The 13763-nt window shown below is 40.8% G+C and overlaps 1 protein-coding gene across 3 annotated transcripts; it reads right to left on the minus strand.

The window, feature by feature from the left end:
- Positions 1 to 1315: 1315 nt before the first annotated feature.
- LOC120703969 (stromal processing peptidase, chloroplastic) lies at positions 1316 to 12905 on the minus strand. Of its 3 annotated transcripts, none has more exons than XM_039988197.1 (24): positions 12580 to 12905; positions 12272 to 12476; positions 11325 to 11554; positions 10666 to 10864; positions 10345 to 10392; positions 10031 to 10138; positions 9673 to 9861; positions 9285 to 9581; positions 9025 to 9126; positions 8794 to 8928; positions 7806 to 8030; positions 7530 to 7733; positions 7182 to 7352; positions 6898 to 7047; positions 6659 to 6796; positions 6322 to 6549; positions 6054 to 6206; positions 5288 to 5411; positions 5001 to 5115; positions 4493 to 4613; positions 4334 to 4414; positions 3989 to 4090; positions 2424 to 2574; positions 1316 to 1971 (listed from the first exon to the last, which is right to left on the minus strand). In XM_039988197.1, the coding sequence occupies exons 1-24, from the start codon at positions 12792 to 12794 to the stop codon at positions 1889 to 1891; spliced, it is 3774 nt and encodes a 1257-aa protein (XP_039844131.1). In that variant the 5' UTR covers positions 12795 to 12905; the 3' UTR covers positions 1316 to 1888. The 3 variants fall into 3 exon arrangements, with proteins under 3 accessions (XP_039844131.1, XP_039844132.1, XP_039844133.1); XM_039988198.1 differs by having other exon boundaries at positions 5001 to 5082; positions 12580 to 12897; XM_039988199.1 differs by lacking the exons at positions 12272 to 12476; positions 12580 to 12905 and having other exon boundaries at positions 5001 to 5118.
- Between the last annotated feature and the right edge of the window lie 858 nt (positions 12906 to 13763).

Genomic DNA, 13763 nt, shown 5'->3' on the forward strand with positions numbered 1-13763 from the left:
AGTTCCATGGTTGATTCTTTTTAACTCCAGCTTTTGGTCAAAAAAAAAATCTGAAAACATGGCCATAAGATCATATTTGATCATTTCCAGCTTTGATAGAATTCTATAGGCATATGATCTGGACTAGGAGCCCTGTTCCGCTAGGCGTCGATTAGCCGGCGATTAGGCGCGACTACGCGCTGGGCGAAGCCCGTCGCCTCGCCTATCTAGGCGATCGGCGCGGAGAAGCAGGGACAGGGGCGGCGGAGGTGGCGACCGGCGCGGAGGAGGCGGGGAGGGGGGCGGCGGAGGTGGCGACCGGTGCGGAGGAGGCTGGGACGGGGGCGGCGACCGGCGCGGAGGAGGCTGGGACGGGGACCGCGACCGGCGTGGTCGGGAAATCAGGGTTGGGATGAGGTCCCTTAGAGATAAGGTTGCTGTACAAATTGGGCTTGGGCTGTTTTATGGGCATTTTATGTAATATTTGGCCCACATGTGTCCTGTTTTTTCTTTTCTAATAGACTTTTGTAGGTAAAATATGAATGGATATAGAAAGCCTAGCAATGCCTAGGCGCGATTAATCCCGCCTAGGCGCTAGGCTGAGGGTCAGCGCCTAGAATCCACCTAGCGCCTAGCGGAACCATGACCAGGAGCAGTGTTTTTTTCCATATCAAAGATAGTCCTTTTCACCTCTTCTTCAGAGAAAGGAGAAGTTAACTTGGCATTGTCCGCATCAGAGATTTTTTCATTATCCTCCCAACAGTCAGAATCCATTTCCATTATTGGATCAATAGAGGGTCCAAACAGAGTTTTGTAGTACCAAGTAGCATGCTCTAGCAACTGATTTTGTTCCTTAATGATTGAGTCACCATCTTCTAGACTAAAAATTGTATTCTTCCTTTTTTTTCCTTTTGCAATTCTGTGAAAGAAACCTGTGTTGTTATCTCCTTCCAGCAACCAGTTTGAGTTGGACCTTTTGTGCCAATACAGTTCTTCAGCAAACAGTCTAAGCAATTCAGTTTGTATGAAACGTTTATCTTTCCAGTAGGGGAGAAGGAAGACTCCCATTCTCTTCATCTTTTTCAAGACTGCACAACTCTTTTTGTAAAATATTTTTGTACTAGTATGCCCTTTCAAACTCATCCCCCAACCTTTAAGAACCTTTTTAACCCTTTTGATTTTGATACTCCAAACTTCAGCAGCATCTTTGGCTCTCACCTCTTCTCCCCGAATCTCAGCCACTTTAGGGAGGATGTCCAGTTTACCTATACCATAGCCTTGGTGCCCGAAAGCGAAAAATTAGCATAAACAATTATACATCCGCCAGAATCAGAAAGGACCAGCAAAACTGTAAATATATTTATTATGAACTATTACAGTTACTTTATTCAAGAAAAAGAATGACATCAAAATGATACAATCCTAGGCATCATTATTTTGTTACAGATGCCTTGCACTATTCGCTGGGCGTTAACTTATCTGTGATTCTACTGTCATCCTATTTTCTGCTATGCCCTGAAGGACCTAGGTACAGCAACTGTATGCAAGAATCAACCTTTTCTGTACATGTGAACCTACACAGCCTCTTAAGCCCTTTCAAGACCATGCCAATAATCAACTCAATGTTTCTCAGAAAAATTTGCAACAACCAAGCTTTTGGTTGCGGCTCGCAGTACATAATAGTTGCCCCGATCCAAACGCTTCAATGGTCTCAGATAGTGCACGGCGAAAACTGAAGATTAACAATGTAGTCTCCTAGGGCCATGTGGCTCCTCTATTCAGGAGCAAGGTCGATCCCTATAGTAAGCACCACAGCCATTTCCAAGAAGGTCAAGTAGAGAGTGGCAGAGTAACACAGAGCATTTGATCTCTCAAACCTTGGAAGGATTGGTGCTCCAAATGTTGGAGATCATGTTGTCGGTCTGGTCATTGTTGAAAGACCCCGGCCTCCCATGGGAGCCATACCATGAAGATCCATATCAACTTCATCATCTGCAGTTCAAACAAAAAATGGATAAAGCCACAACTTTGATAATGACACACTCTTGTGTTCACCAATATATGCTGGTGAGGCAGTTACATTTCCAAGGACTTGCCCCTTATTTTATCAAGTTACACAACTTAAAATGGCTGCATTTTATTTACCAACATAAGTAGTTGCTCAAGTTTGAAAACAATTGGGGCTGACTAGGGTAAACAATAAGGTTAGGATTTTTTTGGTAATTGAATAATGCCTCTGGTTCATTTTTACTTATTGCTTTGGACAAGAACACACTTTGTTAACCATTGCTCTTTTTTCTATATGCCTATTGAAAAAAAAATGCATCCATATAGTAGTGTTTCTCATAATGAAAACATTAACACTGCTTCTCATGTGAATACTTTGATACTACACAATACTGACCGTATATTTAAGGTTTAATTTAGCATCAGTAGCTTATTACCATTCATATCTTCACCAGATTCAGCGCCAGCGATCCCAATGCAAGCAAACAAAGAAGAATCGTCAACTTTGAGATGCTCATACGCAAGATACAAATCCTCTATCGTGGCACTTTCATACAACGTCGTCAATTCCTTGATACATGATACATCCTGCATTTATTTGGAGTGGATGAATGATATTACAACAATAAACCAGAAAAGCGACCAAAAGGCAAAAAAAAAGTGAATTGAGCTACTGAAGTTAATAAATTAAAGATGCATAAGAGCTCCATCCACTAATAATATAATGGATAGGCCCCATAAGCAATAGAAGTTAATAAACGAAGGAGAAGATTCAGAACTCCTTTCACCATTAACACAATAGACAAGTCCTATAAGTAATAATAGTTCATAAATGAAGCATATGGTCCACAAAAAATTCATCCACCAATAACATAATGGGCAAGTCCTACAATTTCCCAAAATGGGTGTGTTTATAGTCATGTTTAGAATACGATTAGATAGGGGTGCAAATTGGTGACCCTTAGGTGCACCTCCAACACCCTCTTTAGTTCAAATATTTGTGCTACACAAATATTTTAACTAAAGAGGGTGTTGGAGGTGCATCTAAGGGTCACCAATTTGCACCCCTACGATTAGATATTAGCACTACTGCATTCTTTCCCACAACTACTATTTAAGATTCCTTAATAGGCCAGGATCAAGACAGGCCCATAGAAAACATGTTCAAGTTCCAGCCATCCAGACATGAGAATACTTTTCAGATTTAATCATTGTTCTTACCCACTCATAGACATTCAGAGTTATGGGTGGAATACAGTTAGAACTTAGGACCACAAGAGCAATCAACTGATTTTAACAAACACTCTGAATTCAATATAATTTCTTTCTTAATATACCATGCATGGGAAGCTGATAGGTTTCCTACGTTCCAAACAAACATAGTTACCAACCACCAACTGTCATCCACATATATTGTTCCTGCTTCTTAATACACCATGAATTCAATAGAACTTATTTATTAATATACAATGCATGGGAAGCTTACAAAAACAGCCAGATGACAGGGCCTAGGCCTACCATATGTTTCTTTTTCCTTCTGTTAGTTGCAGTGAAAACAATAGCATGAATCTAAATATATTGCTGCCCAATTTTGTTTTCAGGTCAGTAGAGTAGTTTTAGTTCATTTTCTTTCTCGGTAATAGTTGCTATTACTTTCCCAGTTGGAAAACCCTCTATTTGTGTATTGGCTGCGGCTATAAACTCGTTTTCATCTCAATATACTAATAAACAGCTCTCCCCATATCTTAAAAAAAAACTGTGACTTCCTTTTTACAATGATATTATAGTTTGTCATAGCATGCCCCAAAGATGGTATCACAGTTCACAGCAGGCTTGCCAAAGTTACATTCGGGGCGGGGGGGGGGGGGGGCGAATTTAGCAAGATTGGCTAGAACATGAGTTCACAAATCACAAAATTGTCTACCATGACATGGGGAAAACAATGCAAGCAAACCTCAAGTAGATAATCACTTCATTTTGGTAAAAGCTTATGAATTTTCACCTTTCTTGGTACAGATGAAGACTGCAGATGGGCTAGCAAACCTAGCCAATAGGCATTTGTCTTCGTCTCAGCCTCGTGTTTCATCAACAGCGTCCTCTTTGCCTGAAAATTATGCATTTTGGATGGTAAAAATGCTGCATCTTAATCAATGAAATACATTTAACTCAACTTTCAAGATGCGTATTCAACCAAAAGAATATTTACAGAACTATAAATTAATGTGAATGTAATCTTATCATGCTGATTCACACTATATATACATAAGCACCATAAACCTACACATACTGGTTCTGCGACTGTCATATGGACTAGCAGAATGGAAAATACTTGCAAAGTTTGACTAACCCGATCGAGCTCCCTTTCCACAATTCGGCTACTATGTAATCCTCTCAGAACACCTTTGCATGCATCAACAGCTTTGTGAACCTGGCAGTAAAGATGATAAGATATGTAATCAAAGGAAGCATACAGAATATCTGAATTCTATAGGACTAAGTAAGATACCTTGCTCGGAGTTGAAGTGACAGCAATCACATACCAACCAAGATCCAATTTGTCAAAAAGGTTTAATTCAAAAGAAACATCATATGTTAATCCCATGGAATCTCGAACTGTTGTAAATAGCCTGGCAACAAAACAGGGCATCACATTATGTTAGGCTTGCCAGCAAACCCAACAAAAACACCCCCCCCCCCCACACACACACACAACCAAAAAAAGGGGGGAAATATAATTATAATAACAATAATAAATAAATAAAACTATTCATCACCACGAACACTGTCTGTGATGTGATCTTGTAGCCAAAATGGTGAGTGTGGAATGTTAACTGCTAAGTGCAGAATCAATTTGTAGGGATAAATGCAGGTTTACCACGTACCAAACCACTGCCTTATGTACTAATATTAGCTCAGCTATCCCAGGTGCATAGATGACAAGCAAACTATGGCCCTTGTCACATTTGAAGAATCTTTGTAATAATCTACCAAAAATCATATATAAATGTTTTTACCTAGAATTGATAATTTCAGCAAGCAGACTCAACGTGATGCCGAAGAAAAGAGGGTGGCTGCGAACATCAATGTGTTTCTTCCCTGTTAGATCCAAGTTTACTGGTTCGGATATTTCTGCCGCAATAGCACAACAAATATCAGCCAATACACTAATAACACATCTATACAATCACTGGCATAAGTAGGAAATTCCTCAAACAGAAGCCAAAACCAGGTCAAACTTGTAGGGTATCTGAATCTACTAGGAGATAAAGTACACGTCTAGCACATAACGAATTGGAATTACCATCAGCACCAGATCGCTGAATGACATTAAATAGGTCATTTCCTTCACTAGCAAATCCCCAACGATTAGGTGCAGGGCCTGCAATATACGCACAGGCTCTCTCATCTGTGTCCTTTATGTATACCTGGATAAGAAGGAGCACAATCAACAGACATGTCTTGAAAGCACATGCATTAGAAACAGTCTAACTGATATCCGTCACATCGAATATTTGGACACATGCATGGAGCATTAAATGTAGTTGAAAAAATAACTAATTACACAGTCTAACTGATTAGCGCGAGACGAATCTTTTAAGCCCAATTAGTTCATAATTGGACATTAATTGCCAAATAACAACGAAAGTGCTAGTGTCAAAATCCAAAAAAATTCGCGAACTAAACAAGGCCTAAATGATTTGAGAGCTACAGTTCAAAATACATAGAGCATGTTCGGCTGGTAGGATGAATAGTGCTCGGCTGGTAGGATGAATAGGATTTTGTGAGAGGGAATAAGCCGTAATATGCCAGCCTTGCACTGTTCATCTACCAGCCGAACAGGCTCATAATTTGAAGACAATCAAAATATTTAAACATGTGATTTTCCATGCTCTGTCAATGCTTCAACTAATCAATATTGTAACGACGATGTAGTGATTTATTCTTCAGCTAACACCAGTATTGTAATGATCTCTCATATTGTTGTACCAAAAGAAAAAAGTGAAACAAGAAACGATTCTCAATTAAAAAAAAGCATTTATGGTAACAGATGACACTGGAGACTATACTTGCTGGAAATGCAGATCTGATGGAAATGGTCGGAAGGAAATCTTTTCAATATGCTCCTCTGTGTTTGGAGAACTTGCAGCCCTCACAGTCCCAAGATAATCAAGAACACAAGATTCTACCTCTTCTTCAGTGAAATCACCAACAATGCTGACCTGGTGAAAAAATTCAATATGAAATTAATAAAATAGAAAATTACTAATTAGAAAAGTGCCATGAGAACACTTGAAGAGAAAAGAGGAGTACAAAAAGGAAAAAGTAATCACAAACCTCCATGTTGCCACCCACAAACTGGTTCATCACAGCATCTTTAACTGACTGTAGAGTCAACTTCTGCAATGAATGCGGTGATGGCTCTACAAACCTTTCGTCATGGTTTAGCATGGCTAACATAAGCTTATGAGCTGTAGAACGTTCCAAACTTTTGGGGATAGAGCGATAGTAAGACAGATATAACTGAGTTGCTCTATCAAATGCATCTTCTAGCCACACATTATGCTGTAATACAAAGGGGGAAATGTTGTATGTGTCAGGCCTCTGTTGCTTGGAGAAAACTAGCTCTCTACAGTGAAGCAGGTGAGTGTGGTATGCATTAAAAAGGCCATACCTCAAGGACCATATGAAGGAGTTGGAAAGCAGCACGCATGCCATTGTCTCTTAAAGCAAATCTAAATTCCATAAATATGAATTCCTCATTGGATTCCAGAGAGCAGTTGATAAGATTATTCACACAGAAAAGTTCAACCTGAAATCAATATCCGCGAACTTTTTGTGAATACAGCCAAACAAGTACTATTTGAACAGATTAATCATATAATGATAGTAGACCCCATAAGCAGAATATACCTGTTCCCTTGAAAAGTTCCCAACACAACCACCTTCACTCAGGGTGCGTACACCAACAATGACAGATCCCTTTGATTCGGAATCTTCTGTTGCTCTCCCTCCACCTACTATCAGCCGCATGACACCAACCCTTGCTTCATTTTGCGTGATCTGTGATACCATAAACCAACTTTTAGTAACTGTAAGGGATATGGAACAAAGCTGAATTACATGAAAATAGGCATATAAATGTGAAGATTCTTCTATCCACTCGAATAGCGAGAGGCAAACAGTTGAGAAATTACCTTGTAGTTGATGGAAATTCCATTTGAAAGACGGCGTTGTGCTATACCAGTTTCAGTATCAAACACTTTCACCACATTATCTTCTTTAGTTAAAGGAACAAATGATGGTTTGTGTTGTGATTTCAGTTCATCGAGCTCTGATTGAGTAATCAATTCCTTAGGCACCTCAAGCTGCAACAAGAATAAAAGTAGTCAATTAACAGCCCAGGGTCCCAGAACGCCATGTCCTGCTTGGAAGTCTCCGGTTTTCACAGAGGTGCCAAAAGAAACTCCAGGTTCTTTCAAACTGAGTTGACCCAATAAAATGCTTCAACAAGAACCAAGAGAAATGGAAACAAACCAACATACCTCAGGCTCTGGGTAAATAGGTTCGCCAAGGCCTGACTTGATAGCCTCAGTGATTTCATCTGGATATATCTCAAAATCAGTTTCACCTACACCATCAACATGCACCTTTTTGGGGACACAGGCAACAATAGCAGCAGGAAGTGGAGCATTGGGTTTGCCAAAATCTGAAATGAACTCCAGTACTTCCGCACCAACAGTGTTGACCTACATACGGTAAGGTGAAATGGAGTGAGGCCATCAATTCCTACTGCGCTTTGTATTAAGAAATGATAGTACCTCTTCAAGGGTGACAGTTTCAGCAACTGCAAGCAAACTTTCATGTCCCTGCAACTGATCCATAACAGTATGGCCAAGTGCATCACTCTCCATGATGAAGTCCAAGTTGTCGACTGAGGGCACACTGTCAATCATCATAGCCAGCTGCTCACTATCTTTTATTAGTGCATCCATATAACGGGTCATTTCTCCCATTGTAACGCCAAATTCTTTAAGCCTCCGCACCTGAAATAGCACAAAGAAATGTTGCTAAAAAGGACAAAGCACTGATGAATCGGTAACTGGTGGAATATAGACCAAGTCACTTATGCAGAATAAATCTGTTACTTTTGTGCAAAGCTGAATGTAAAATCAGCTCAAACAATTGCACCTCAATGACAACACTTGATGGCAGCCATTACCACATTTCCATACACCAGTTTAATTCACTCTGGAATATTGAATATCACCTTGAGTAAAATAGAGATCTAAGACTGAAATTGACCTGGTCCGAACATGCTTTACCTGTTCTTGGGTTTAACTGGGATAGGTTCAGCACCAGTGGGCCTGGGCCTTAATATGTTCTTAAGGAAAGTATACATTGCATTCGGCTAATTCGCGATTAGGTTTGCATCATATCCAACACTAGGCTGAATTACTAGGCTACGCAGGCTCGTAAACTAGGACTGGATGAACTCAGACATGGTTAATGCTGGCATAATCTTCGTTAATATCACTATCATACATGTCCATTCCTTGTTCCTGTTCACAGTCAAAACTCAAAAGTCGTAGTTCCTAATCGATTTACTTGTCCAGAAAAACAAAGAAGGGACAAAATGGTAAAAGTTACAAAGACTTGCATCAAGTGATCTGATCTCAGAATAAATGGGTTTATTCTAATATTGAACTAGTTCAAAGCTTAAACCATTTAAGAAAAAAATTCATAGAAACTTTTTACATATGTTTCAAGATATACAATACAGTGAACTACAAGATTTGGAAAACAAACCTCGTGAACAGCAACTTTGATTGCACTTCTCCAGTTCTGGGGTTCAGCAGTTACTGTAAGAGTAGTGACCGTACATCCTTCCCTTCCTGAGTCACTGTGATCCAGCTCAACAGACGTAAAAGGAGGGTTTGAACTCTGTATAAAGTCCAAACAGAAAATTATTCAGTCAATTGTTCCCTAAAAAACTCAGATCCATAAGGCAAATATCAAAATTTATGAATAATCATAAACCTTGTATCTCGTATTGATTCGAAAATGGAGGGCAGACAAAAATATCCTTTTCATAAGCACACTACGCAGGTCCTTGTACGTCTGAACTTTGCTAACAGGTATCTGTCCAAATGCAAAACAGCTTTAGGGATATACAATTATTGCATTATTATTAAGAAAGTATCCTATTCTAATATCATAAAAATGATCATTTAAGACTGCCAGACATGAAAGCCACAAAAGTGTCACTTAACACTGCCAGACATGAAACTTGAGCATACCTTACAGAACATATTGATAGAGAAACTCTGAATCAACTCATGCTGAAAAATTGCTGGGGGTTTAGCATCCTGAGCAAATCCAGGAAGGGACCACTTATGCTCTACAGGTGGTCTAACTGCTTGTCTTTCCCTCTTTACAGGCTTTATTTTATTTGTGACAGGTGATTTTTCGCCACTTAGGTTTGCAGCAAAACCACCTGGGAGCTTTGGTGCAAAAAGGCTTGCCATGGCGCCAAATGGACTACCACCTGGTACAGAGTTTCCTTCATTTTCTGAAAGAGTATGTTCAAATACAGCCTGCATTGCAACAAGACAGCCCATCAATCTGCTATATGGTCCTACTGGCCGCCAACATTTTTAAAAACCCTAGAATGTAATTTCTGATTACCTCTATTTCCCGCATAGCTCTGGGAATATCATCAATTTCTCCCACCAGATACAAAGTGGCATTAGCAGGGTAGTACCAGCGCTCGTGAAATCTGCGGATCTTATCAGGATCCCATTTCTGTATTTGCTCTTCAAGTCCAATAGGGAATCTGTTGCTCAGTTTGTTTTCTGAGTGCAGATGTTGCAACAACTGTAACATATGGATCATGATTAGCATACCAATTCTCAAAAAAAAAAACACATACATTATAAAGTTAATTGATTTAGCATGAGTTTTCAGGAGTAATAAGGATATCCTTTCTCAAAGTCCCATATTGGTAAAACAAAGGGCCATAGGGCGGAGTTAAAAGTTCACTTGCCTGACAATCAACACGATACTCGATTGTGTTCATCATCTGGAGCTCAGAAAGAATTGCTCTTCTCTCCTTCTCAACACGAGATGAAGAAAACTTTGGATGAAAAGCTATCTGGAAAAATAAATTGGCATAATTGTTATATTCTGCATTGCAACAGAAATAATTTGTTAGACTTTCCAAACACATTGGCAACATTGTCCTAAAATTTCAGGTACTGACTGGGCACGCTTACAATTTCAAATGTTGGTAAAAAAATGACCAAAGTATACTTGGCAGATGATCACTCCAAAAAGGAATGTCACTTGGTGACACATTACCTCATTCAATGCATCCAGCACAGAAGGGAGTAGGTCTTCACCATATTCCTGCGAATATAAGACAAACTAATATGTAAAAATTAAATACCGCAAGGAAATAGATATAACTAGGATCATTAGTTCTAGATAGAAAATTCAAACATCAAAGTCAACAAATATGTTTTCAGTCCACTTTCATGTGATTTCTCGTGCTAAAGACAACTAAACAAGAAAACAAAAACAAGCTTCAAAAAATTGCTATAATTTATTTCCGATTGAAAAATGGACATTTAGAACTTTGAAAAAGAAAACTGTAACTCAATAAAGAAAGAAAGTAAAGACCTTTGTTTTAGTTGGAGAGTGGATATGGAACACTGTGTGGTGGAAGTCTGTATATGCATTAGACCTTGCACCGGTTCCTAATAGTTTTTCACGCTTTTTACTGCCAAGAAATGCAACATGTTCAATCATATGTGCAATTCCCTGCTCATCCTCCTCCTCGTCAATTGATCCAACATGAACTTCCATGTGAGCCTCGAACCTGCAAAATAAGTAGTTAAAACCATAATATACATATCCTCCACATGTATCATAGTAATGTTAGGTTGCTTCACAGTTAGCAAAAAAATTAGCATGAATTAGACATTAGGATAATATCCATTGCTCAATTTATTTATTCATACATGATTCCCATGTTCCATGAGTTAAACACTTCACACAAGTACAGGTGTTCAATGCTCCACCTATAATTGTCATCTTCCGAGTATATTCAATAAAGAAAACCGTCAAATGTAATAAGGATATTAAGGGTGACATCGTACAAAGGATCCTATAAAATTCCAGTTAAAAGGAAACCAACATTACTAATGATATCATGTTAGGGAATCAAGTTATATAGGGCAGCAAATCATGAAAATACTTTTGTGCTAGCAGCAGAATATTATGAAAGTACTTCGCCAAAAATAATTAATAGATACGAGCAGGGAAAAAAGTTTGCTAACCTGTTTGCGGGAACTTTATTTGGTAAAATAAGATACCGAAGACCATTCTTCAATTGGCCCCGGATTAGCTTTGGGTGTTCAGGAAGCGGAGTGTTGAGAACATCTTCAAGCTCCTCCTTACTAATAGTATGGTCCAGATCAGGTTTATCAAGGGAAGTCTCAGACCATGTCGGACTTGCAACATGTGGCTCATCAGGTCCAGCAGCACGTAATATATGACTAGGCCTGACCTGAAAGTTGAAGAAGAATTGATTAAGGATGTCACGTTCTACAGGACCACTGTTAATAGGACACAAAGACGATGAGGATGTGAGTTCAGAATTCAGATTATACTACACAAAGCAATGTAACTTTTTTCCTACTTTCTTATTAATAAATAATAAAAGCATTCATCCTTCTAACAAATATAAGAGTATAAGTGCATCAGAAAAAAAACGCAGAGCAGTTCCCCGTACGAAATAATGCTTCCAATACAACACAATTGAGTTGCACTACCAAGATGTTAATGAGAGAGAACTATCATGGCGAAATGTCACTTTTTTACAATTGATATCCAGAAGAGCTTTCACTAGGTTCAAAATTCGAAGTTAATTCAACAATTAGCATACCATATATTAACAAAACAACTGTGATTGCTCCTTTGATGGATTCTGGAGTTATTACGGGAATTAATTCTTTTTTTGCTTATATAAAACGTGGAGGTAGCACTTAATGTTGTACTGATGATGACAGAGAAGGTTGAACTTCCAATCCATGCGTGATCATACACCCCTTTGCATCCCCCACACAGCATTAAGCAAGCAAGCTAACAAAAGCTAACGATGGAAGTAAGGTACTAGAACTTGCTACGGCACACATCTCACGCAATCCAAAAGCAACGAAATCGCCATCCCGATTCCTAATCCGGCAATCCACTCGAGACATAGTAATAGTTGATGATAACGAACCTTAGCGCCGCTCAACCGGCCGCGAAACGAGAGCCCCGGCGCGTGCGGGAGCGCGCACGGCGAGAACCTCGCGAGCCCCGACCGGCCCCGCCTGCTCTTGGGGAAGCACGAGAGGCACCCGTCGCTCCCCGCCGCGGCGCCCCAAGTGGACGCCGCTGAATCCAACGCCGACGCCGCGCCGAGGCCCTGCGCTCGTCTCCTCGACCTGCAGGGCACGCGGGTCAGCGTGGTGGTGGGGCGAGGCGAGCCCGCCAACAGGGCGGATGAACCCAACAAAGCGGAACCGGCGCGAGGCCGGTGGCACCCACCTGGGCGAGACGGCGCGGCGGTGCGCGCAGCGGAGCGGGGTGGCCGCGGCGGCGGCGGAGGAGCGGAGCGGGAGGGCGGGCCGGCGCGCGGCGGGGCGGAAGGAGAGGGAGGACCGGCGGGCGGCCGCGGCCGCGGCGAAGGGGTGGCGCGGGGCCAGGCGCGGCGGCGCGGAGGCCGCCGCCGCCGCGACGGGCGGGAAGGGGGCGGAGGCCATCGGGGGTGGGATGGCCGCGGGGGGGGAGGAGGATAGGAGGACGCTCTCCTCTTTGCTTTTTTTTTATTATTTTCTCTCTTTTCTTAATGCTTTTGTGAAAGGCATGGAGCTGGGACAAGGCACGGCGGCTGCTGGCTGCTGCGTTTCTTCGCGGAGACGAGACGAGACGAGACGAGGCGCAACGCAAATATCGTGGCCTCGTTGGCGGCGGCGGAGCGGCCGTGCGGGTTTTGGGCTTGGGGTTTTGTGCGTGTTTGGGCTTGACGACTGGATTTCAGGCAGCCTGACCGCCAAGATATTTTCGGCCTCGGTGACCAACCACAACCATCACCATGCCATGATGATGGGGGGCTGTTGTTTTCTGTTTCCTTTTGATTTTTTTTATCTTGGAGATTGGAGAATGGAGATACAAGTTTTTTTTTTAGGAAAGAATGGAGATACAATTTGAGGGTTACTCTAGCACATAAAATAAGAGCACTGAATATTGACATAAAATAAGAACCACAGTTTGAGAAACTATAATATTCTAAATATAAGAGCATTGAATGTTGATTATCTTACACATATTATTTAGATAATTTCAGTATACTTATTTAGATAATTTCAATATACTTGCTCTAAGCCTTTTCTTAAGACTGATTCCACATCGACCTAGTTGCTCTGATTGGTAGATCCAATAAGCTTTTATTATTGCACTTTCTCATGTCATGCATTAATCATTTCTTTCCTCTCCTATTGTTAAAGAAATGATGTTAATTTCAAGTGCATATACTTTTCACGTATACCCAATGTTAACCTAATTTTTAAACGATGAACGGTCAGTCACCTATCATTTAGCAAAAAGTCAGTATATCCATCCATTTAAATGGCCTTTTAAATGGTCGAAATGACTTTACACTGCTACCCATCGAGTAGCTTCTACACGCCGTGTAAGCGGCTATATAGACGAACAGTGCGTATACCATGGTA

This window comes from Panicum virgatum, chromosome 4K, assembly GCF_016808335.1.
Source record: "Panicum virgatum strain AP13 chromosome 4K, P.virgatum_v5, whole genome shotgun sequence".
Classification (NCBI taxonomy): Eukaryota; Viridiplantae; Streptophyta; class Magnoliopsida; order Poales; family Poaceae; genus Panicum; species Panicum virgatum.

Bases quoted from the DNA above. Each gene is read 5' to 3' on its own strand.
- LOC120703969 (XM_039988197.1), bottom strand. From the start codon at position 12,794: ATGGCCTCCGCCCCCTTCCCGCCCGTCGCGGCGGCGGCGGCCTCCGCG. The intron at 8,929-9,024 runs GTTTATGATTAT...GACTTTATACAG, and splicing joins GAATCAATACGAGATACAAG to AGTTCAAACCCTCCTTTTAC. The intron at 4,415-4,492 runs GTATCTTACTTA...CTTTACTGCCAG, and splicing joins TCACTTCAACTCCGAGCAAG to GTTCACAAAGCTGTTGATGC.